At 39.6% G+C, this 25,372-nt stretch overlaps 1 protein-coding gene across 18 annotated transcripts in view; it reads right to left on the bottom strand.

Annotated features, from left to right (window-relative positions):
• Positions 1–25,372, bottom strand: part of nrcama (neuronal cell adhesion molecule a) — a 60,971-nt gene that overhangs the window by 3,421 nt on the left and 32,178 nt on the right. For 2 of the 18 annotated variants that reach the window (XM_013274678.3, XM_025899588.1), the window contains 30 exons: positions 16,239–16,419; positions 15,758–15,775; positions 15,376–15,481; positions 15,040–15,233; positions 14,786–14,908; positions 14,420–14,590; positions 12,697–12,808; positions 12,381–12,565; positions 11,994–12,125; positions 11,717–11,860; positions 11,482–11,593; positions 11,223–11,389; positions 10,967–11,114; positions 10,762–10,886; positions 10,456–10,485; positions 8,974–9,075; positions 8,627–8,824; positions 8,470–8,540; positions 8,142–8,367; positions 7,754–7,869; positions 6,725–6,932; positions 6,237–6,359; positions 5,936–6,112; positions 5,712–5,744; positions 5,110–5,175; positions 3,529–3,651; positions 3,223–3,378; positions 1,509–1,640; positions 1,339–1,417; positions 818–829 (listed from right to left, as the gene is read on the bottom strand). In XM_013274678.3, the coding sequence (XP_013130132.1) occupies positions 818–829; positions 1,339–1,417; positions 1,509–1,640; positions 3,223–3,378; positions 3,529–3,651; positions 5,110–5,175; positions 5,712–5,744; positions 5,936–6,112; positions 6,237–6,359; positions 6,725–6,932; positions 7,754–7,869; positions 8,142–8,367; positions 8,470–8,540; positions 8,627–8,824; positions 8,974–9,075; positions 10,456–10,485; positions 10,762–10,886; positions 10,967–11,114; positions 11,223–11,389; positions 11,482–11,593; positions 11,717–11,860; positions 11,994–12,125; positions 12,381–12,565; positions 12,697–12,808; positions 14,420–14,590; positions 14,786–14,908; positions 15,040–15,233; positions 15,376–15,481; positions 15,758–15,775; positions 16,239–16,332 (3,683 nt within the window). In that variant the 5' untranslated portion in view covers positions 16,333–16,419. Of the gene's footprint in view, positions 1–27; positions 1,219–1,338; positions 1,418–1,508; positions 1,641–3,222; positions 3,379–3,528; positions 3,652–5,109; positions 5,176–5,711; positions 5,745–5,935; positions 6,113–6,236; positions 6,360–6,724; positions 6,933–7,753; positions 7,870–8,141; positions 8,368–8,469; positions 8,541–8,626; positions 8,825–8,973; positions 9,076–10,455; positions 10,486–10,761; positions 10,887–10,966; positions 11,115–11,222; positions 11,390–11,481; positions 11,594–11,716; positions 11,861–11,993; positions 12,126–12,380; positions 12,566–12,696; positions 12,809–14,419; positions 14,591–14,785; positions 14,909–15,039; positions 15,234–15,375; positions 15,482–15,757; positions 15,776–16,238; positions 16,425–25,372 lie in introns of those variants that run through there. The other 16 variants (XM_019347132.2, XM_019347133.2, XM_019347140.2 and 13 more) reach the window with 16 other exon arrangements.

The following is a 25,372-nucleotide window of genomic DNA, read 5'->3' as shown; positions in this document are numbered from 1 at the left end:
AAAGAACTCGTGCAGCTTGCAGAACATCTTCTGCACTTCTCATAACCTTTTAGAAAGAAAACAGGCTCTTCAAGCACATAAGCAGTCTGGCTTTTCCACTGCACAAGCATACCTTACCACAGTGACAATATCACTGCAACTTTATGCCATCTTTGGTACACATTTTGATGAAGCTCACTTCAAATGTGCAAATACATCCACAAGTGATGACTTTTTAAAACTAAAAACTGTTCTTAAAATGAGCAAAATCATGGGTAAGTGATACTTTACATGTTGTGGTACTGTTATTGTACAGTGGAGCAGCTCAGTTAAATATCATTTAGGGTGTTAGTGCTGTGGTGGTTTAAGTCCGGGTGCAGCGCTTCAAGAGGAGTTTGCAAATACGTGCCGTTCAGTCCTTTGCAATGTACCTGCATCCGAATGCAATTTCTGAAACGCTTTCAGTCAATATGCTTTCGCTTTACATGCAGGAATCCAAAATGCAAACAGCATCATTTAAACCATTTTCTCACGCTCCACCTGTATTAAAACATTGAGTTTTATTCAATACTATGGCAGCTACAGTGAGGATCATACAAGTACTTTAGCACTTAATGGAGATATTAAATAAATTATCATTATTAAAACAATAACATGAAGGGAGCTAGAAGCAGTTAAAGCAGTAATATTAAATGGTAAATCTGGAGTGTTAATGCTGGTACTATAATGAGCATCATGACACAGTAGTCTCTGCCTTCATTTTTGCTTTAATCAGAAACTCAAGGAGGTTTTATAGGTTGCTCGAATTGCATGCTGCTTTTATCGCATCTTGTCTTACCTCTCCATCGACCTAAACCCCTCCCCCCGAAAAAGAAAACAGAAAGATAAAAGTGGAAGGACACATGAAAAGCAATTCATGAGCCACAGTGAGTGTCTATTTATTGTGAGCTTTTTTTGGAAACAGACAGCGCTTTCAGCTCTGCTAGACGAAGCATGCAAGATCTCAGTTGTTTTAAGAGCAGTTAGTATACAATTGAAGAGGCCAGAGATGAAACAACTTGTTAAAATTGACATATTGTACAATATGAAAAAGCTTTTTTTATATTAGATGGGCAATGTGCAGGTGAGTTGGTAAATGTAAGAGTCAAAGCAGAGTAGTTTGGATTTCGCCTTGCCTCTGTGGAGTGTTTGGTAATCGAGTCTGGTGGGGGGAGTGTTTCTGCAGCCTGGTAAAATGTTCTACATATACAAACAACCCAGTCAGCACACAACGGACGAACACAAAGAGAACGCTCATACACTGCTCTCTGCTCTGGTCCTATTTTAACCATGCTGCTCTGACCGAAGAACGTCTCTCACCTGTACTCTCCAAATGTCCCATCATCCTCCTTCATGGGTTGGATCTCTGGGTCTTGGTGAGCGTCTTCTTTTTCTTTCACTGTCAGTTTCAACAGCAATTAATTTAAATTTCCACCCATCCCCGACTACAGGCTTGGACTCATAATGTACACAGATAATGTGTAGTTTACCTGGATATTTGCCACCCTTGTTTCTCTTGATGAAACACACTATTAGAAGTACCAAGATGAGGAGAGCGATGGCACACATGAGTCCAATAAACCAGCCCTGGGTAGCGATGTCTACCTGCCGGCTGGCTACAGCTGGAGAAAGAAAGAACGAGGAAAGAAAGAAAGAAAAAGGGGGTGGGGAGAAGTTCACAGAAATAAAATAAACATTACGTGTCAGCTCAAAATGTACTTCTAGGCTCCTATAACAGTGAAACTGTCCTCTTCATGCTGAGCAACACTGAGATTAACAGAAGCTGTAAACACAGGATGGAACTGTGAAATGGGTTAATATGAAGATTTTTATGGAGGACCAAAACAGCCAAAATTTAAAAAAAAATATTTATAATTGGGGAATAAATGAATGACTTTAAATAAATTATTATGACGCTTATGGTGATGTTCAATAAGGAAGATCTGTAATCACTGCTGTCATCAGTGCTCAAACTGCTAGCCTATTCTTTACATCACTTCCACTTTCCCACGGTGTCAAACTGACACCGCTGGCATCATTATGCTAGTCCAATCATTTTCTTTCCCCACCCCACAGAACAGAGCCAACTGGCCTCTATTTTGCGTACTTCAAATCTCAGCACTCTTTTTTCAAACTGCTTTAGTGCAATCGGTCTCATCCAAGTCTTCATCTTCATCTTCACCACCACCAGCATTTACACTACGGTGGGTCTTGTCCTAATTCTTATCACCACTGAGATTCTGTCCTGCTGTGACTGATCATCAGAGTCTAATCACCAAGTAGCTTAATTGAATTCTGTATCTCAGTAAATCACATTCAGTTCTTCCAAATGATCTCTCCTTATTGAAATTGTCTTTAATTAAATAAAAAGAATGCAAAACAAAAATAAATACACACAATATTAATGCACTGATAAATGCTCTTGCAACAATATTGTTTGGTCTGTGATTTTTTTTCTGTTGCTGGGTGGTTGTCAGACAGCGTGACCATATAATCCACAAGCAGAGATCTTGTGGATCACAGTAAGATGTGTTTACTTCTGTATGTATTTACTTTTCTATAAATTTTCTGCTTCTATCTACTTTCAGTTGTATTAATTTCATATATACTTACCTTTCCATTTTCCTATTTATTTAGCCAGACTAAATTATTTCTGTTTTTCAATTACATTGTTGTTTTAGTATTCAAACTAGGTTGCTGTTGTTGTGTGAAAAGTGTGCAATGTAGAGGTCTAATTTTTTATGTTGGTGAAGATTACTGGAAAAATGAGGTGTTCGGTTAAACTGGATAATCACTCATTTGCAAGATGAAGAAGCTAAAAGTGCCTGAAAAAGGGCAAAGAAATATGGGTGTTGGGGGGGGGGGGGGGGGGGGGGGGTATTATTTTGTTTTACAGAGTCACGTGTTTCTGTCTTTGTTAATTTTTTATTTCAGCAGTTCTGATCCCCGATGCATGTAGGCACTATCAACACAACAAAATTAAAAGAGTTACAAAGGTAATAATGGGCATTGCGGTGACGACTTTAAATGGCATGCATTAGACCAGAGGCTACTGATGGCAACTCCTGACATGCTTGTACGCTAACTAACTACCGTACATTCATGTCTGAGTGTAACAAACTAAATCTGATGATGAAGGAAAAAAAAAAAGATGAAGCAGGCACTGAAAATAAAAACCATCTATGTTGAGGCATGCCGCCTCACCTGGCACTGTAACCAACATTTCGTCTGTGCTGTGGACTGTCGGGTCGGCTGCATCTTTAGCTATCACTTTCACCCTATAGGAAGTTCCCGGCTTTAAACCTTTTATTGTATGTGAGTGTGACCCGTTTGCAAACTCCTTTTTCCACTCCTCTTTACCTGGAATCGAGGCAGTGGAGAGGAATTAGATTCAGGAATCTGATACTGGGATAAATGCTAATTTTGAAAGTTAAATACGGATCAGATCTAGTCAGTTGTAAGCAAGTCAAGACATGCACTGATGCTTTGAAATACAAGAGAAAGCCTTACTGTTCTCAACAATATACTCCACATATACATTCTTATGGTGTCCAAAGTATTCCCAACTGATCACTGCACTGTCCTCTGATACAGAAGTGTTAACTGTGCCAAAAGCACGACCCACAGGAGGCGCTGGGCAACGAAAAGAGAGAGAAAATGTGTTTTTTGCTAATTTAAAACATAAAAAGTACACACTTTTTAAAGACACCTACATTTTCAACTTACTAAATTACATTAATCTAGAATAAATCCAGTGAAATAAGTAAAATTATATCAATGTTTACATCTATGAACATCTCCAGAACAATTTGCCAGTGTATTAAACAGCTGGTGTCTTTGGTAGTTTTTTCCACCACATGTGGTAAAGTGCACCAGAAGCAAGCTTTAAAAAAGGCCATTGTAGTTACATTTTGGCTCAATATATAAAGTGAACATTTATCTTTGGAAACTTAAAGTTAAAAGTCTACAAAGTACTGTAGCTTTAACGTTACAAAATAAAATCAAGAAAAGAATTACAAAATAAGTAACAACGCTGTGCAGTTCTAAGCTCCTGTTACATTATTAAAAACAGGTCAGGTTAGCTGCTACAAAAATGTCCATCTCAATAAAACACCAATCACGTGGTTAATATTGCTAGCAATATTTTCTGAGCTTTTTTTTTTTTATTAATTTTTTGTGACCTTGTGGCAGTTTTGCCTCTGTACACCACCACAGTGGATTTTAAACCAATCATTCAAGATATGATTAAAGTTCAGAATTTCAATATTATATTAACTGTTTAGGAATTACAGCTGTTTTCTGAGGCGCAATTGACTCACAAGCAGTTTCATTGCCATGTGAGACCTGTTTTGCTCATTATTCTATGAGAAATTTAGCTGATGAAAAATCTGGACTTAGGTGCCAAAGTGCTGAACTTGCATTTGCCATCTCTTCACTGGAGCTCTCAGTATGTGGACCAAAGACATGTCAATGCAAATAAAGGAGGCCATCAGTAGTCTGAAAAGCCAGTAAGACATTGCACTGAAGCTGAAGACTTTCTCAAGGGCAAAAAATCGATGACTAAGTCGGTCACCTCATCTCAACCCAGCACAGCATGTTTATCAGTTACTGAAAACAAATCTGATTTCAGGAGGACCCAAATACAAGCAGCAAGTAAAGGGGGCTGCAAAGCATCATAAAGGAGGAAGCAGAGCATTTGGTGACGTCCACTGATTCTAGACTTCAGGCAGTTATTGACTGCAAAGGATTGTCATCATTAAGCATTAAAATGACGTTATCTTATTAATGTTGAGCCTCTGAAAATAGGGGACTCTATAGAAAAATTGCAGTTATTCCTAAACAGTAATTACAATACTTTTGTTAAACCCCATAAATTAAAACTGCATTTCAATAACATCTTGATTGTTTGATTTAAAAAACAGAGGCAAAATGACAAAAATTGTATCAGTGGTAAGCTAGTTCATTACCATCACGAAATCACATTTGAGTAAAGTCGCTAAGCTAAAATTACTAAGATGGATCATTTCTGCAGGACTGAGTTCATGGGGAGATAGTGGGGGAGGGAGTAAGGGACACAGGGAGTGCTTGTACCCTTGTGAAACGGGGAATGCAGAGACTGAGTGATGGGGGAAGTTGGGTGAGGGGGCTCTGTGGGGCCTGAAAGAACACGGAAAAGAGTGAGACAACATACATAAGCATCACAACAAAGAGCATACAGTACTGACACGGAGAGCTAAAATGTGGCAACGCTTCTTAATACTGAAAGCTAAAATGAAGCAACTGATCCAACTCTGTATCTACACAAAGAAAAATGAGCAACTCTGCAGCAAATAAATTTCTACTTTGTTTATAAGAACAGTCAGTTTATAGCATAAATGTTAGCGCTGGAATTCAAACCATCATGCAAAAGGAATCTGCTGAAACCATGCTCATTTAAAGAAGAGACATACTAAAAGATGAAAAAAAATATCATTTTACAACATAGAAATCCTATATTTCACACCGTGTTACCGTGTAAAAACGACCTATTCTTACAGAACAGGACACAAGCATGGTTTCTCACAATTATTGGATTACCTTAACATGCAGGGAAAAAGTACAATAAACATGACATCTATGCTAGGACTGTTTTTGTTTCTAATATCTATTAATGTAATTAGCATGCAGATACTTCAGTGGCAAACTTGGGTTACCTTTGCCTGCCTCTACAGTGGGCCGAGTATGAGCTTCAAGGAGAAGAGAAAGAGAAAGAGACAGAACCTCCTCAGGGTTGTCATTTTTACAGGAATTTCTGACATCTGTCACTGCACTGTGGCTACCGTTAGGCTGCTTTAAAACGTTTTCTTCCTATTGAGCTTTTATTTGGTTCACCTTAAGTTAAATGCTTAAACTTCAAATTCTTGGACACAGGACTCACTTGTATGCATGACTGTGAAAGCCTCCTCTGTGATGATGGGGCCAGAGCCCTTGTTCGTCTTTGCGCTTAAGTAAAACTTGTAGAGCATGCTGGAGTTCAGGTTACTCAGAGTAATGGTGGTCTCGTTGGCTAGAAAGGTCATGAACTGGACTGGTCCCAGTTCGCTGGTATTGTTGACTGCAGACACGGCAAGAAACAGTCAACAATTGGAAAATGCAAAGATGAAAGTTCAAAGGAAAAAGCACAAATGCTGCATAATACTGTGGCGATACTCAAAGCTGAGGGGGACTGCAAATCCTACCTGGTTGGTATTTCAGAATGTATCCAGTGAGACGTCCATTGTTGTTAATTGGTGGGCCCCATTCCAGAGTGAGAGAGTCCAAACCAGGGTTGATTACATTGAGAAAAGAAGGAGGCCCTGGTACTGAAAACAAAACAGAATTAAGTCAGAGTCTGTTGGCTACATGAGCATTTATAGGATACAACATGAAATATTTTATATTTGAAGGGCATATAATAGTGGCTAAGGAGTACATGAACCTGTATGACTGTTAAGGCTTTAATTGGATGTTGGCTCTGTGTGCCCTTGTATTTGGTAGGCTGTCTTATTAGTACCAACAGTGCTACTAGCAGCAGGTAAAATATACATTTTGTATTAATGTGTACATTTAAGATATTGTAGTATAGCAACATTCAAAGTGTGGTCATCAATTTAAAATTTGGAGGAACTTGGCATCCTTTTACAGTACAAGTTTTTTTATTCTTCTTTGGACCGAAAGACATACACACCTCCCTCAGGTGTCTCAAATGTCTTGCTTTGGCTAGAAGGCCCTTCCCCTTTGTTATTAAGGACTCTGATAGAGAGACTATAGACACTGTAAGGCTGGAGGCCTGGCAATCGTCCCTCACTTCGGTTTCCACTGAAAGTCAACACTTGCATTTCCTGATCAGTCTCCTCTTCTGTCTCATGCAAACCATGCTTTCGCCTGTAGTATACCTGGAGAAAAACAGACCAAGATTTAAATGAATCATTGCGGTGTTGTAACCAGGTACCCCAACACAAAACAGGAGACAAAGAGTGACGTTCAGTAAAAAAAGCAGAGAAAATCTTTTTGGCTCTCCTTCAAAGTTCAAAGTAACTTTTTTATATTTTTTACTTCCTATACTACACTCATTCAGACAGACACTCACAAGTCACTTTGTTAGATACACCTTTTCAACTGCTTGTTAATGCAAATATCTAAGCAGCCAATCACATGCCAGCACCTTCGTCGGGTTAGCCATGTAGACATGGTTAAGATGACCTGCTGTTCAAACCCAGCATCAGAATAGATGTTGGTACCAGATGCTGCTAATCTGCTGGGATCAACTATTTCTTACAATATACAAAGAATGATAAAAAAAAAATCATATGGCAATAAAAGGAAAACAAGAAAATATCCAGTAAGCAGCAGTTCTCGGGGAAAAAATGCCTGTTGATGCTAAAGCTCAAAGAAGAATGGCCAGACTGCTTTGGTTTCGGTTTGGTGGGAGAGCAACAAGAACTTAAAAATAACCACTTGTTACAACCAAGGTTTGCAGAAGACCATTTCTGAAAGCACAGCAGCAGAAGACCACACTTGGTGCCAGTCCTGTCAGCTAAAAACAGAAAACTGAAGCTACAATTCACACGGTCTGACTAAAGTTGAACAACAGAAGATTCGAAAAATGTTGCCTGCTCTGACGAATCTTGCTTTCATTCAAATATTGGGGTCAAAATTTGGTGTAAACATCATGAAAGCATGAATGTGGCATAAGTCACCATTTTTCAGACAATACCTTGTATCCCTGTAGTTTTCCTCTGACAGAGGGTGGTGATATGGGCTCCCAGTGTACTTCTGCCAGTGTGCTGTTATGAACCATGACCTGTATACTCTCTGGAGCAGACAAAGGCACTGCAAAACAGAGAATATGAAATATTAATTTATCATGGATCATAGTCTTTTAATAGTAAACACAGTAAGGTTTTATATTATGTCACATAACTACTCTTATTTCTGACTTGAGCAATACTATAAAACAAAATGACAAAAGTTAAAGCCCCTGTTATTGAAACCTTAAACAATACATGCTCATTCTCAAACTTCCAAGTCTGCTTTATCTATTCCATCTTCCATAGTTCTGATCTAATACCAAAAAGAAACTTATTTCCACGAAATTCACTTACAGTCTTCTCCAGAGTACCCAATCGCCACTTCAGGTTCAGGCCCAACACCATAATCGTTAAAAGCTTGAACTTTGATTTCATAGGGCACATAGGTTGGCGTTCCAGACACAACCCACTGGGATACATTGGCCACATTCTGTGCTGACCACTCCTTCTCCACATCCTTCTGTCTCCACTGCACTTTATATTCCAGACCGGGCCCATTGGACTGGAGTCCTGTGAGTGGCTACACAGAGAGTAATGTTAATTAGTACTCGCATATTCCATCTATACAGTACATTTAGGCTAACACTCAAATCAATCTGAAATATAATTAAAACCATCTCACTGTCCAGGAGATGACCAAGTTGCCTGGCTCGGTTCCTACTCCCTGAACACCTGACGGGTTTTCATCAGGAGCTGAGAAAACCAAAGAATCCTGGTTCAGTCTGAACTTATTTTTGTGTTAAGATGATTAACATATTTCTATTTTCAGTGACTTTTACCTGCAGGGTTGGTCCTATATTGACGTGAGGACTGGCTCGGCTCACTATAGCCGACACGATTTTTAGCCAGCACTCTGAAGGAGTAGTAGACGTATGGAGAGAGGTGCAGCTGTGCTGTGGTGCTGGTACCAGGAACCTCTGTCAGGTTTGTCCAAACTCCTGGCTGGTGGAGAAGATCCCCATACTGGATCACAAATTCTGGAGAAGATAAAAGATTCAGATTTCATGAATGTTTTTAACAGCAGAAACTTTGTTTTCATTTGTACAAGTCATAATTACTGTAGGTTAAATCATGTCTGCCGATAGTACAGTCTGAGCAAACTGCTCCAACACTGAGAATTTCATACTTTCTATAGGACTGTTGTTTTCATCTCCTGGGGTCCAGGTGAGCTGGACACTCCTCTCTGTTTGGTCTGTCAGCTCCAGGTCAGTCGGAGGGTCAGGTTTCTCTGTGAATGCAATAAGAAATTTAGTACCTCGCTTCTGTTTCCATATAAAATTTGGCACCTATACAACACCTTTCCACAATTAAAAACATAACAGCAGTAAATGAAATGTACAGCAGGTATTTTGATGGGTAGCTAGTGAGGTTAACACCAACATTTTTTAGCCGGATTACATTATTCACTGTGTTTTTCTTATTTAAAAAACACGAATGTCAGTCAACAGTTTGTATACACTCACACAGTCCTGAGGAGAGGTCTAAATATTGAAAACGTGGCTGCAAATGTACTGATCATTAACAGTGACGAAAAACTTTTAAAACTCTCACATGCATTCTATGCAAGTATGGTAGGATTTAAAGTTTATGGCACAACACGCAAGTGTTAAGACAAAACTGACCAGAAATAATCAGACCTGAGGGTCAAAAGGTTAATAGGTCAATCACAGTCAAATACCCGAACGCTGCACATTATTGCCAAAAATTAGGACTGTTATATCCACATTTTTTTGACAGTTTTTGCAACTTTATCATTTTTTATGACAGGCACTTTTAAAATAATGCATTTTAAAACTACTAGACAAAATGAAACTGTGTAATATCATAAAAAAGAGGGAATTTCCATTCATATATCAAATAAAAAAACAATTATTAATTTATGATTTTGACCAAAACCTGTGTGATCTTCATCACCAGGACTAGCTTCATATCATCAACACCAGCTCATCAAAGGTTACTAGCAAAAACCTGCCCTATGGGTGGTTCTTTACACGGGCAACATACGCTGAATACCACCCAAAAAATTAAGAACTGGGATTTTTAATAAATCTTTAAAAAACAAAAAAACAAACCAAATAGATGTTAAGCAGCGCTGTATGTGTGTCAAAATTTGTGCAAAGTTTTGTTTAGACTGGCCCACCCGTTAAGCTATGATTGTTACAATTTAATTACTTAATTAACTTGAAAATAGCATTATTTTGTACAGTTTTAGCAGTTGACTGTGACCAACCCGACAGCACTGATGATGATACCACTGCTAGTTAGCGAACAGCACCAGATTTGTTCAGGTGCTGCAGGTAAAACTTCACATTACATATGATGTGTCATCAGAATTTAGTGTTCGTGTGTGTTAAAATGATGTTTTCCATATTGTTAAAGGCACTACACTTTGCAAAAGTACATAAAATGCAGTAGCTAGCATGACAGCAGCAGATGAAACACTGCAAAGGCAACTTTAAGTACTTGTGTGTTTGATTTGAGACAACAGACTGCCAAAAATTACATAGTACAAAAGTAATGTACAACATGAATGGAAGTAGCCAAAGGATACACACAATGAGTTATGCTAATAGAAGCTACATATTGGGACAATGTGGACATTGTTTACCGTAGACAATTGCAGGAGTAGGAGTCGCCTCTGACAGCGAAAAGCAGGAGCAAAGTGCAAGAAGAGGGTTAGAAGTTAGGGACAGACATTTAAGAAACAGCAGAAAGATCTCAATGGTAATGTTATTTTAGGAATGTAACTGAAGCTTGAGGAGAAAACCTAAAGTTTCAGTGCAATTAAGGAACCAAAGGGGGTTATGATTGGAGGGAAAAAAATCAAACAATAGAAGCAGGAAAGCAAAAAAGACTCTGAGTCTGTGTTAGAGATAAATGATAACTACGTTAATACATTAATGTGAGAACGTACCGACAACAGTCAGCATGGCACTGGCTGAGTCCTGATCGAGGGTGGTGTTCATGATGCAAGTATAAGTCCCCTTATCATCATCAGTCACGTCTCTGATGGTCAGACTATCAGCGTCCACCTCAAACCTGAAAGTATTAACAAGAAATAACGTCAGGTATTTCTACAGGGTCAACAGAATAAGTGCAGTCTCAATGGTTGGGCGTACCTCTCATCATCAGGCAACTCTCCTCTGTCTTTGAGCCAGGTCATGGTGGGAATTAGGGAAGGGTCATGCTTGACTTTACACTCAAAGACAGCGCTCATTCCTCTCTGCACCACCTTGTACTCTGGCTGCTTCAGGATACGTGTGGGCTCTGCAAAATGGATAACCATTATGTCACCGCTGATAACCTAATGCCCACTGACAAAGAAGATTTGAACCACCAATGTCACTGTCTGAGTTGGGATTAGACTATACTGACCTTTAACCTCCAGAAAGACATGGTTCTCCTTGATCCCAAGGTTGTTTGTGGCAATGCAGGTGTACTTTCCGCTATTTAGCGGCTGGGCTACATTTATTTCCAGTGTACCATTCTCATGGATTACATATGGGTCAGTATTCCTAATGCTGATCTGACTGTCTTTGAACCTGCATAGAAATGGCAACCAAGGCGGCTCAAGTATAGTACATTGCATCTTAGCTTTGAAATCTAATAATATTTCAAATGAGCTGACAGTTACCATGTGATGGTTGGTATAGGCGAGCCAAAGGAAGCACAGTGTAGTAATGCAGGGCTGTTGGTGATGACCTGGTACACTTGGTTAGGTGGAGTGAGCACCCTTGGTGGTTCAGCTTTAAAGGAAAAAAAGAGAAGATGCTTGGTAAAACTCATTAATATGGCCATTTTCCAAATTGTTTCCAACTAAAGATTTGTATGGGGCAGTTCTAATATGAAATAAATATCTCTTAACTCACCAAGAACACTGACAAAAGCATTCGCCAAGAGGTAGCCGAATTCATTGGAAGCATTACACTGGTAGACAGCGCTGGACCCTGACTGCACGTTGCTGAGAATCACAGTGTCGTCTTCCACCTTGCGGCTGGGGTCCTCAGGAGTGTCTAGCACAGGGCAAGATGATCTCTACATCATTATCTTTAATTGAAAATGAGCTGGAACTGAGAATTCAGTCCCCAGCTAATCAAGTTTACTATTTTGTCTGCTTTAAATTAGAAGTGATCTAATTTTTCTTACTCTCTATGGGAATTCCATTGACAAACCAGTCTATCCTTGGTTTGGGTTCTCCATTGACTCGACAAGTCAACACGCCAGTTTCATTAGGGGCGAGGATCAGGTTCCTGGGAATGCTGACCCAGAAAGGAGCAGCTGGGGATAATGAACAAGACTGAAGATGCTCAGTGAAATTCTTGACGAGCTATCACTATAAATCTTTCTTTAGCTTTCAACTTAATATAGGAGAGAAGACACTGGTTGTTTCTATAAATGGAAGATTCAAATGTGGATTTATCTGCTTGCATTAGAATGCATTTATGAATAAAAATTGGGGTTCAGAATAAAATATGGTAATACTGTAAAACAAATTTAAGGGCATCAGTAACATGCCTGAGCTGATCTGCCTACCTTTGACAGTGACCTTGATGGTATGGTGTATAGTGCCCAAGTTATTTGTGGCTACGCAGCGGTAGTTGCCAGCATCATTTTCATTCACATCAGAAATCTTCAGTGTTTTCTTGAAGTTGTGGTAGGACACTCTGTTGCTTGGTAACTCTCCTCCTTCTTTCTGCCACGAGATATCTGGAGTCGGCCTATCACAGAAGAAAAGAGATTTCAACAAACAACTCTTCCAGTCAGTTAGTTTTTCTTCTCTTTCAGACACTGCGGCACTAATTTGAGTAAACATAAACCCTTAGAGTAGTTACTGCATATGCCAACTTACAAGCCCTCAGCGATGCATTCTAGCTCCAGAGTCTGCCCTCTCAGAACCATCTTGGTGCTGGTGGTGCCGAGAGGCAGCATAAAACCAGGACGACGCTCGCCCTCTGGGCTGCCTGAACAGGTCAGAGCACAAGACCATATCAGCACCAGACCAAAACATTATACTTTAAGACTGCTCTTCCTAAAAAACAGAGCAGAAACCTCAGGGATGATTTACATTTTCAAAGGGCAAAGGGAGAGGCAAATGTAGTGTTGATGAAAAACAATTTGTGGATAGGAGAGATGGTTCAGTAGAATGTAAAAGAAAGTCTTTACTAACAGCATAAAGACAATACCGGAGCAAAGGGAATGTCTTTGAAAGACCCAAGCATTTGTTTCAGTAAACAACCCATGCATATAAATGCACAGCTGGACTGACTCCAGTTGTAAGCCAGTGCCTTGGTCAAGAGAACAGTGCCAGCATGTTTTGATGCAGGGTTCAAATAACAAAGGACCAGAATTTGCAGGAAAGGTCAGAAAATGGCAAATTATCCATATCAAGTTTCACAAGGTGGAGACGAACAATGTTACGTAAAAATAATGTTAACATAATAATGTACTTTAATTTGTGACTATAGATAATTACTTAAAGGCTACAAACTGTCATTAACAATTAATTGATAGAGTTGCATTTTGCCTTGTATCACACTTTGTATCTTGTTTGTATTGATTAACGTTGAATTTGAATGAAGTAGGAGAAACCTGAGGAAGGGCAAGTGTTACTTACAGAGGAGGGGATTGAGGCCAAGTTAAAGGTGAGTGAGTGTGTAAGTCAGATATGGTTATGCAGGGTAGTAAAAACAGGGCCGGGTTCACACTGAAGGGGGCTGAATGGGTATAAACCAGCACTCACCACTATAGAAATCAGTGATATTGTATAAAGCAGCCAGAGTCTCATTCATTGTTTCCACTGTAATATAACAGAGAATCATAAGCATGCAAAACTAGGAAATGCAATGCATTTCCTAGTTTACATTGTATAGCAAAGCATGTGTGTCACCCAAAGCCATAATTGAAAAAAACAAGAACAAATAAATAAAATAAAATGAAAATAATTACACAATTATTATTAGTGAGGCTGAGATAAGGACATTATAAAAATCAAAGCCCTTATAGAGCTCAGGGGAGACCAACAGAAAGTAACATTTATCTACGACAGTTTTCCAACAGTGAAGTAAGGAAACAAAGTTGTAAAGTAAAAGGGTGTCTACCAAAAGAGAAAAACTAATATTCAGTTTACAATACAAACTGAAAGTTTTCACATGTGAAATGCTGGAAATTACTTGTGCAAGCTTAGACCAGACCTTTTTAGCTCCATAGTTATTTCTAGCTGCATAGCTTCATAGTTTAGGATTCCATTAGAGATGCTTTGCATGGTTTTAAAAACCCTTCAGCTCCTCCTCTATTTGAAACAAGTCGTTTTAGTTCCTTCCTTTAAAAAAACCTACGTTTTTCTGATTGGATGCCCCTAACCTGGCTTCCACAAACAGAACCCAGTGCTTGTAAGCTCTGGCTTTTCACGTGAGATGACCATATAAGGAAATATATGCTGAGCTGACTTAAGCTTGGCTCAGTAGAAAATATTGTGAGAAATGCAGAAAAAGGTCCTTTTTTAATTTAAGTAATTGAGTTTTTGGCTTCTTTAAGGAGAAATCAATTGCTTATTTAAACCAGTTTTGACTTACTGTCCAGGACAGTGACTGAAATCGGCTGTTTCTGCTGGATGGTTTGTGTATGAGGAAAGCGAGCATAACAAATGTAGTCACTCCTGGTGTCTTCTGGGAGAACATTGGAAAAGTACAAGTCTCCATTCAGGGCCTGGGACACTCGTTTATCCAGTGGTAGCTTCTGAAAGTCTGGGAGGGTGAGAGAGTGACAATAACAAGCAACTTAACAATGCAAAAAGCTTCAATTAGCTCACGAGATTGTTTTATCAACTACATTCAGAAATGAGATGGGTCAGAAAGTTTTGACCCAATCTTTTGTTTGTGAAGGTGAAATTCTTTAGTCATTGCACGTTATATGTCTGCAAATATGTACACACGACTTACTATTATCCATCCAGAAGATGACAGGAGGGGGCAGCCCAGCAGGGGGTCGACATTGCAGCACAAGGGAGACCCCCTTCTGCACCATGATGGCCTCATTTCTCTCCTTTGACCATAAGGGGGACCCTGTGAGTCACAAACATTAACACCAAGAGGTTAATGTAGAGTGGATAATATTTATTTGTACTCAACTAGTCATCACTTTTAAAGCCCAAGCTTTTAGAGCTTATGCATTTAAATACAAAGAGAAGACTTACTGGACTGCCTGATGACAATGCTGTCGGATACGGCAGTGCCATGCTCATTGTTAGCTATGCATTGGTAAGTTCCCTCATACGCTTCAGCCCTTTCGCTGCTGATATCAATGACCAGAGTTCCTGAACCGGGCTTCATTAAAACTTTGGAGTCTTTTTCCACATCAAAGTGAGTCCCATTTCTTGTCCAGGAGAAGCTAGAACCAAGAAGTATAGAGCCATGAAGGAAACACATGGAGCAGAAGAAGATGTTATAGCACATTTATTCATGTGTCAGGCCAATCTGAATTACTAATTTGACACTAAATCATTCATTAGGCATTGCAGGGATTCTCTCACCTGGGATGAGGCTTCCCCTTGGCTTCACAGTGGATGACAATGTTCTCGCGTGGATCAAAGATGTAATCCTTTGGGGACTGTAATATTATAGTAGGGGGCTGTGGCACTGAAGAAACACGAAAAGAAGCGTAGTTTAGATACACAGCGATACAAAACCTGAATGTGCTGAATAATGCTGAATGTGTTCAAACAGAGGATCTACAAGCAGCATGCAACAAGCAGCAACAATCAAGACATTTATAGATGAAACACTCTGTGCAGCTTACCATCACATCTACAAAGCACCACTTTTTACAGTGTTGAAATAAGTGCATGCACATCATTCGCCAAAAGATTAAAAAACTCCACACCAGAAACCACACCAGTGTTTGGGGAAACTTACATCCTTCCAGTACTTTAGCTTTTTGTCCACCGTGACATGCCACACCACAGTAATAGAATATTGAGGAAAGGTGTTAGTTTTTGCAAGGACTAAACAACAGGTTCAGGTGAAATAGATTCAGGTACTTCTAAGCATTTGACTGAGCCTGCACACTTTTTGAGGGGAGGGTGTTTGGTAAGGCAGGTGCAATAAATGCTAGAAAAGTAGATGAAGACGTTCAACAGTTCAAACAGGTTGTGTGATACCAAGATAAACAGAAATCCTTAAAATCTGATTGCAAAACACCATGCTGAAACATGCAAAGTTGAAATAGAATAGATAGAATAGAAATAGATTATTGCTACATTTTCATGAGGTAAAATATCTTCACTTTATCTCACAATATGAAAGTATTTTACTGAAATTCCATTAGTTTGAGAAGAATTATACAAGCGTAACATCAAGTCTTACAATCACAGAGCGTGTAAAGGGCAATGCTTACGATCAAGAGGCACTTCAAGTGCTGAAGTCATGTGACTTAGGAGTGTCAGCAGCACAGCTCCGAAGCCTGGCACCCACTTCCTATTCCTGTCCATGCTCAGGTGTGTCAGTGGCACGGTGCAAACCTTTTCCCCTAGGTCCAACAGAGGTGAAGGTTGTAGACAGTGTGAAGAAGTCTGAATCTGCACTACACAGAGGAATAAAAAATACTAAGAAAAACTTACTGAGATTTGTCTTAGCAATTTTAATGGCAAAAAAGATTTCAGAATCAAAAAACGAGTGCACACGCACTATCCTCAGATGCATACAAATATGGTTAAATAATGTGAGCATGAGTCCATCCATTGAAATGAACTACAGGTAAATAGAGCTGAATATTTACTCTGTATTACAATGGAAAGTTTACTTTAGTTTTTCTACGAGGTTATTTCCAAAGTTGGGTATCTAGAGTCATGCTTGGCAAGTGACTCATGGTCATGCATAGGCTATCATTCGTTCAATGTAAAGACACTGGCAGGAGAAGTCCAAACAAACCGGATTCCCATCCTTGCAACTTAAACAACTTCAGCAGTGTGCATGCATCTGTCCTTCTTCGTTTGTTTACGTTCTCTTCTGATGAAAATGCCAGCGAGATAGACTGGCCCGGCACAATGAGCTTCCAAGCGTAGGTGCTGTCAGAATTAATCATCTGGGTGTTATATTCCAAAAAGCAGACACAGACTAATATGCTTGGGCAGTTTGTGTTGACTTATTTGGCGCTAGCTGCATTCACATCTTATTGACCTCCAGACAAAATAGCCACTCAAACACAGCATGTGCACTGCTGAGATGTTCCTCCTACCACGTGCGTGCCTGTAAACATATGACATGTGAGTGCACTGGGCTGGAACGATCGCAGCTCTGCTGCAGATATAGCCTCACACGGATTGGCACATGCATACAAATACATATCACATTAGAAGCACCATCGTTGCCAGTGTGTCATATATATCAAGTTACACATGAAACATGAGCCTCGGCTTCTGTTGCGTAGTTCTAAACAAATAGATGCAGATTGATGAGCCGTCACAAACACTCAGAATTGTGTTGGCATTAATGGGCTGCTGTAAACTGGGCCATGGGGAGCAGGACATTATGTATGTTTGTTTTTCCCGTTCATGTCCTATGCAGTGTGCATGAACTGAAATCATCATCCTGTTTTTCCTTCATGGAAAATTCCTTCGTGCTTTACTTTGAGTTTCATGGGGGGAATTGCAAGGTAGTTCAGAATAGATAAGGCTATATGGAGCTGCAGCATAAAGCTTCTATTTAATTGAGTTCTGGATTTAACAGGTTTGTAGTCATGGTGTGAAAAAGCTTTGCAGAACTTTTAAAACCTTCTTATACCCCACACAATAATGTTTTGACTCCCAAATATCACCCTAGGGATCATAAGATTTCCCCCAAAAAGTTTCATGTGATAAGACAGTTGTGGTCACAAAGACAAGTATATGGAATTCCAGAGTCACTTATATGGCTAATTCTTAACCAGATTAAAATCAGAAGAACACATGAGTTATATGTAATAAGGGATCCATGTCTCAGTGCATCCTGACATTTTGATTATTCTTAACCAGCACTTGCATCTCTGTATACACACTATTCTATGAGCAGTGAACAAACACACCAGTATATTATTTTGACAGAAGGGGGTTAAGGTCCTCAGAGGCATTTGAGGGTGAAATTTTCAGGCTCATTACTTCAGGCTATCTCTACTCTGCGGGACAGGAAGCATGTCTGATGATATGAAAAAGTATGGTAATGACTCTGACACAAGTATTGCGCACTATTGTGACAGGGCAGAGAGTGTGAGCTAATACAACCCTAGGACACAGCTAATTACACTGACACGTCCTATTGGATATTCCTCTCACAAATTAGTCGAGAGGAGAGACACCAGGGAGAAAGAAGCACACAACAAAACCTTTGAAACTCATTGTGGAGAGAGGCAATATGATCATGCAAATGTAATGGGCTATCCTCAGATTAATTACGATCATAGTCCATGCAGCTATAACAGTAATGGCCTCCCACACAGTGTCACTAGCCACGCTGAGCTGTGCTGGACCTTGGGGCATTTTCCCACAGAGACACATTGAGTCTGAGTTCATTCAAAAGTGAATGAAGCTTTTAAGTAGTTGTTTGGTCTAAAAGGTAATGATTAAAAAGGAGAAAGGATGGTATCACCGAGAATGAAGAGAATGTTCAATGTGGGTTTAAAATTAAGATACCTATAGCATTAGTGAAGACTGAAATACACTACATCATCCATATTACCATCCTATTCCACTCCTTTAAGGTGGAGAGACAAATTTTAAGAAACATTTTAAGCATAGCAGATTTAATTCACTAGGCATTCAATAGCGCGCTCTTTAGCTATGTCAGGAAGCTAGGCTATGGATTACGCTAGGCTACTGTTTTCTATGCTGAAGAATTGAAAGAGAATTTTTTAGCACAGAACAAAAAATAGCCTTAAACAATGACCCTTAAACCATGTAACCATTTGAGAAATGTGAGGAAACAAGACTCAGTTGCTTGCTAAATTGGTAAAAATGTATTTAACAAAAGTATCTTTAGCTTAATTAAGCTATCAACACAATGCAACTAAATCAACGAAGCTCTGCAGTATACATGTAGTGTAAAATTAAATATCAGCTGCCTTCAAAAAAATTCTCAGTTTATTAAAATGTTTTCTCACTTGCTATTAACTAAAAAACAAAAAAACAAATGCTTGAAACATCAGTTAATCACATTGTGCATTTGATTAGAATATTTTCCCTCTATTTTGCACTCCTAGAAATCCATATGTAACATGGTCAGTGGCAGTATTTACTGTTGGTAAATATCAACAGTACTCTTTTATGGGAAAGCCCAGTTTGCATTGGCTCTAAGATTATTACACTTTAACTCTTCTACATATATAAGATGACAAAAGAGCATGTTAGCTAATTAATGAGCATTACAAGCTTTACAACTGATTTTTACATGTGTAGAAAAATCAGCTTTTATATCTGACCTAAATCACATCTCCAGAGTGAAGATTGCCTGTAGGGTAAAAAAAAAAAAGGTAGACAACACAGATGACATAGTGAAGCATAGACACAAACACACATATGCATAAAATTAGCTGCATGTACAAATGCCAGCATCTGCATATTTCTACTGCTAGAACTCACTTGGGTCTAACTGGCACAGTGCTCAGACATTCATGTTGTAAATACAGAAACTTTAACTTGCGTGATCATACACAATAAAACTGAACTCCCAATATTTGCATGACAAGGACAAACAGTCCCTCAAACCTATTTGTTGCACAGTCAACACCGAATGTGTTTATGACTCCTGTTGATTGAATTTGTCATAATTAAAGCCACGAGGCTGTACTGTGCAGCGTGGCGGAAGATATCTCTCTGGCAGGAGACTCATCCACACAAAGACGCTTATAAAAGTGTAATTACACACATACATGTAGAGAGCTGGACATTCTTCCTGAAGCTAGATGGGAAAAAAATAGTTTCTCGTTGCTCATTTTTTCAGAGGCTCCAAACAAAAAAGCCAAAGATGATGAAAACAAAGAGGACTCAATGGAGGATGACTGGGATGACTGGCTAGTAGGCAAGTCATCTCTCATCCTTCTTTTTTCTCTTCTTACTGACTCAAAGGTCGAAGTCCACAGGTCAAAAAAGTCACCCTAAGGCTCTGCCTTTTCCTTCTTGATCACTCTATCCTTTCCTCTTTTCTTTCAGCCTGATCGTCACTGTGTTCTCCATTTCTTTCTTAAACCAAGCCCATGAGCAAGATATAGTTTCACTATCTCATCAGTTTTTTAATTTTACTGTAGAATACTTGATATTTTAAGCATTTAAAGCAGAAGGTACTCCTATTTTTCTTCAGAGTGAATGAAAAGAGTGTTCAGTGTATATCATAAAACAAAACACAGATCCTTGTATCCATGTACACAAAACACTGACCGTTAGCAACCTGAAAATAGTTTGATTTTGACAACTTTTTGCTTGCCTTCTTGCCAGAGCCAAGAAGACTGAAAGCGCTCTCACTATGAGCACACAGCTTCTTATCTCTGTGCTATGGTAAACTACCCAGCTTTGAGAGTTAGCGTATTATTTAGCATATTTAGCATAGAATTGAGAGCGAGCCAGTGAGTGTCATGTGGTGCCTCTAACCGAAACTAAAGGGAATGTTTCCAGTAGTGAGAACACACCTGATTCAGAGAACAAAAAACAAAAAAAAGATGATTCTGGATTTGGGAGAATCAAAAAGTGGCTCAGCTAACTTATGAGGTATATTATATGATATCAAGTTCACTCCTTCAAGTTTACCCATTTGTACTGATTAGTGACATTCTCCCACTGAAAAACCACACTGTAAGTATTTTATGTGGATTGTTATTTTAACTGTTAGGACAAAGGATGTTGCGTATGGAGCTGCTGGGCAGAAGGAATATCCGTGACCCTGTCATGGATAAGTGGAAGAGAATGGATGGATGGATGGATGGGATGGTATCCGAAGGTAAATAAGTGTTTAACTAAGCAATTATTATTATATGTAAATCTAATAAAACAAATCAAAGTAAAAATGGGAGAAAGTATAACCTACAAATGGTCTCAAGTGAAAGTTCAGTCTCCAGGTTGAGGGTTTGGTGTCACTCCACTACCCCAACGGAGGTAGCAACAAATGACCTATATGAATACTTGCTACATACAGTTGAAGGACTTGCTGCTTGCTACTGAACTCCTGGTTACTTTCACTCAAATTACCCTTGACAAAAGCAGTCATCATAAACAGAGTCAACATTTCAGGATGTGAAGGCAGCTGACACAAACCCAACAGTCTTCTTAGTTCGTAAACCCTGAAGCGACTTGCTAAGTTGGTCACTACGCAGCCCTCAGTCACACTGAGAGACACTGAGAGATGACAGCCTGACTAGAGAGATGAGTGAGGCAGAAAAGGGAAGCGGGAGGAGAATTAGAGGGAGGGACGGAAAACACAATCATCTGTAGTCGCATCAAATCATAGTGACAGAGATATTTGTGAACAATAGACTGAGTCAGACTGCTTTCAGCTAGACTGGACTAGACTGAATGCTCTCTCATCTGTACTGTAGCTCAGCACTCAGATAGTTCACTCTTTTTACATAGCTGACATCACAATAAAATACGTTCAGTTTGTAGAGTAAAAGCTGCAGTTCACCATGTAATCAGAATTGACATCCGATACATTTTCTTTGATTTCTGTGTTTCTTTCAGTCAGTGAAAGCAGAGTTTATATTGTCATTCCACTGTGGGCACCCAGAGGTACAATAATTATATGAGTGAAATCCTTTAGAAACATCAATAAACACATAAAAAACGATACTCAAATAATACCAGCAGCTGAAATATATTACTCCAGGCTCCAGAAAAGAGAAAGGAAGACAGAAACAGCTTCCTGTAACCAAATACAAAAAAAGTGCAGGCTGATACCAAACAACTGCTTTTGCGCTACCAGTGCCTGAGGATAGAACTTTACCTCAGTGGTTCGCAGTACTTTCACAACTGATGCTGCTTTCATTGATGAAAAGCAAGTGCTGGTGTCAGTCTATCAGGGAATATTAGCTTTTTTCATTTATAATATAGGAAACATAATCCAGTAATACTGTTATACTTTAAAAACCGAACATTTTTTTTGCTAACCTTTTAGCTACTAAAACATAAACAGCCTGTGAACCCAAATTTTTAGATCAAACAGTGACAAACAATAGAGGCTATTCTGTCCCTGAGGTAAATAATACCATCTTAAAGAAAAAAGATCAATGATCATTATCCTTGTTGCTCAGCTTTGGTCTCCATCAGCTCCTTCAGATAGATAAATCCTATTCTACACTAACGCCAGAGGAAAGTTACGGTATTGGAAATAAGCCAGAGATGTAATGATACACCATGAAAGAGACACTTACCTATCAGTCTTCTGAGTAAAGGGCTCGTGTTAAAAACACCAACCTACTCCTAGTGCTGTATCTATCACTTTCATAACCTTATTGGCTGACTGCTCGACTCATGTTCTCTATTTCTATCTCTCTCTAGCCGATCTATGACAATGAACTGCCTGTTCTTTGGGGCAAGGCCTGGACTGTGTGTGGAAGAAAAATAACTGGTAGCACTGCCTTACTAATCAGCTTTGATAGATGAGGTGCTATTCATGCATGCTCTCATATCTTTTTACAGAACCTAGAATTATTTACTTTACTTATCTATGCTTCACTGTAGTTCTCTTTGCTTGGACTGTAAGGTGAAGCAGTACTCGGTACTCGGTACCGGTCACAATCCCATCTCATCACAAATGGGAAGCTATGCAATGCAAATGCAGATTTTAATGAAGAAAAGCACAAAAATTCAAACTGGTATGGATTTGATGAAATACCTATGAGATATTATTGACGTGTGTGTGCGTGTAAATGTTTTTATAGGAAAGAAATCAGGAGGCTTGTTGTGGTGTGGAGAATCTGAGAGGGAGCAGTTTGCCATCCAGGGGCAGTAGTTGCACAGGGATGAACTACTGGCGTATTGCTGTCCTTGAAGGTACCGGCCATGGCCAATTTGACCTCAATCCTTTGTGCTGTGGCTGACTTCTTGCCAACCTAGGGCCTTTTCCATTCTGTAAGCAGTGCAGGCTCACGCACTCTGAACCACATCTTAAATGCCTATTCCAAAGCACTGGAAGAAGGAAGCTCAAAGAAATGGCCGAACGGACATCCATAAAGTCAAAGCTAATAAATACCACCCCAACCTACCCACTCAAAGTTTTAGGTTACAAAAGGAAGGAAACAACTCCCAAGAACCTGTCCTGTTTTCTTCACAAGATCATCTTAAAACCAAAATGGCTGATCTGCAGGTGAAGACTTACTGTACCTCATCTTCAGTTGAGGCGTACAGGTTAAGGGGTGAAACGCTGGTGACACTGCTGAGTTACCAACCAAGACTATCTTGAGTAGGCCACATCAGTGATTTCCTCACCTCACCTTGCTTAACATGCACTATTTTTAAGAAATACAAGCTGCACACACTTGTATACTTGGAAGATAGGGAGTATAAGTAAGTATATATATATACACATATATATACACATGTATATATATATATATAGGTATATATATATATAAAAAAAAACAAAAACACCCAGCACGCCCCTGCGGGCGGTTTATCCTTCAAGCTCGGGTCCTCTACCAGAGGCCTGGGAGCTTGAGGGTCCTGCGCAGTATCTTAGCTGTTCCCAGGACTGCGCTCTTCTGGACAGAGATCTCCGATGTTGTTCCCGGGATCTGCTGGAGCCACTCGCCTAGCTTGGGAGTCACTGCACCTAGTGCTCCGATTACCACTGGGACCACCGTTACCTTCACCCTCCACATCCTCTCGAGCTCTTCTCTGAGCCCTTGGTATTTCTCCAGCTTCTCGTGTTCCTTCTTTCTGATGTTGCTGTCATTCGGAACCGCTACATCGATCACTACGGCCGTCTTCTTCTGTTTGTCTACCACCACTATGTCCGGTTGGTTAGCCACCACCATTTTGTCCGTCTGCATCTGGAAGTCCCACAGGATCTTAGCTCGGTCATCTATATATATATATATATATATATATACATATAAGTATATAAAATGTATATACTTTTAAGCAGTGAGCAGTTTGTTTGTTGCCAAAGATCATTTCAGCAGGATTTACCCAACTTTAACTGCTGACTATCTATGAGTCTATCTGCTATTTGGAAGTTGATGTAGAGGGAGCTTTCACTACACTAACACCACTTCTTTACAGTCAAAATACAGACCTGGCAGGCCCATTGTCCTCAATAGCCCCCAAACCGGATCACACGCAGATAACTAATCAAAGCCAACTATCTAATGCTCTTTTGCATGCGGACACACATACACACAGTGTGGGTTTTCCCTTTTAGGATCAGTTATTCTAGCACCATCCGCAGAATCCCCCAGCGCCTGCTTTTCTCTGAGGCTTTGTGAAGTGCTGATGGTCAGCATGCACCACGCCATGTCCATTGTGCTTCCTGTTGTTTACTAAAGGGATAATGCTGAAATGGCAGGGGACAAGGTCACACCTCCAGAAATAAAAGATGTAGCCACAGTGCCACCCAATACTGTTGTGATGACAGAAACTAATACACGTAGGTACAATGTGACCTGGTTTTGATACTCATATGTTAATTTGGAAATGCATTTATAATCAATTTTGCTTGGTCCAAGAAATGATGCAATTTATAAGGGATGGTGTCATCTGCATAACCATAAATGATACATATGCAGGCTGTGTGACTGTATGATCATTGTATGGGCACATAGACACAGTTGTGTTTCCTTAAACCAAACATAAATTTCACATTTTTAAATATTTTCAGTGAGTTTCAATGCAAGCTAAAGTCAAGTAAAAGAAAAGGTGTTACAAACCTAGTTTTATGTTTTTAGTCATAAACATGCACAACTAGCTTCTCCCTTATTTGCCTCTGAGGTATCTGAATGTTCCCAGATGTTATTGAAAGGCATGGCACACTGACTGATGGTCTTGGCTTTCTTTTTTTTTTTAGCTTTGTGCTGTTTAAATTTGTGATTTTTGTGCTAGTGTGCAGGAGCACGCAGGTGACACGAAGTGATCAAAGTCATAGCAGCTATATATCTGAATGGGTTGGTGAGTGTCATCTGACCCCCCCATATTTCATACTGGGATTATCACTGGTTGGTCGCTGTTTGCCTGGGGATTAAAACATCGTGCTTTACAAGCCTTTAAAGCTGTCGACAACAGGTCTATTTATGAACGAGGAGTCAAAGTGAAACTAAGCTTATGTAATATCATTCTGTGCTGTTTTACTGGCCAGTTTGTACATCTGTCTTGCATAAAAGGGGACATAAGCTGAAAATCTGCTGACCCCCCCCCACCACCGCCACCCTGTAACCACTATCAAATTCAACCCTGTTGAAGTAAATTCCCATGCATATCCAACCACTCATAATCCCATGATATAAAAGGTTGACTGTAACAAAGCAAAAGCGTATCTTATTGTCTTTCCTTTTTCTCCTATTGAGGGAAAGAGAGGAGC

This window comes from Oreochromis niloticus, linkage group LG17 (assembly GCF_001858045.2).
Source record: "Oreochromis niloticus isolate F11D_XX linkage group LG17, O_niloticus_UMD_NMBU, whole genome shotgun sequence".
NCBI classification, from domain to species: domain Eukaryota; kingdom Metazoa; phylum Chordata; class Actinopteri; order Cichliformes; family Cichlidae; genus Oreochromis; species Oreochromis niloticus.
Note: the sequence above shows the minus strand (reverse complement) of the source record. Positions and strands in the feature narration are given on the sequence as shown.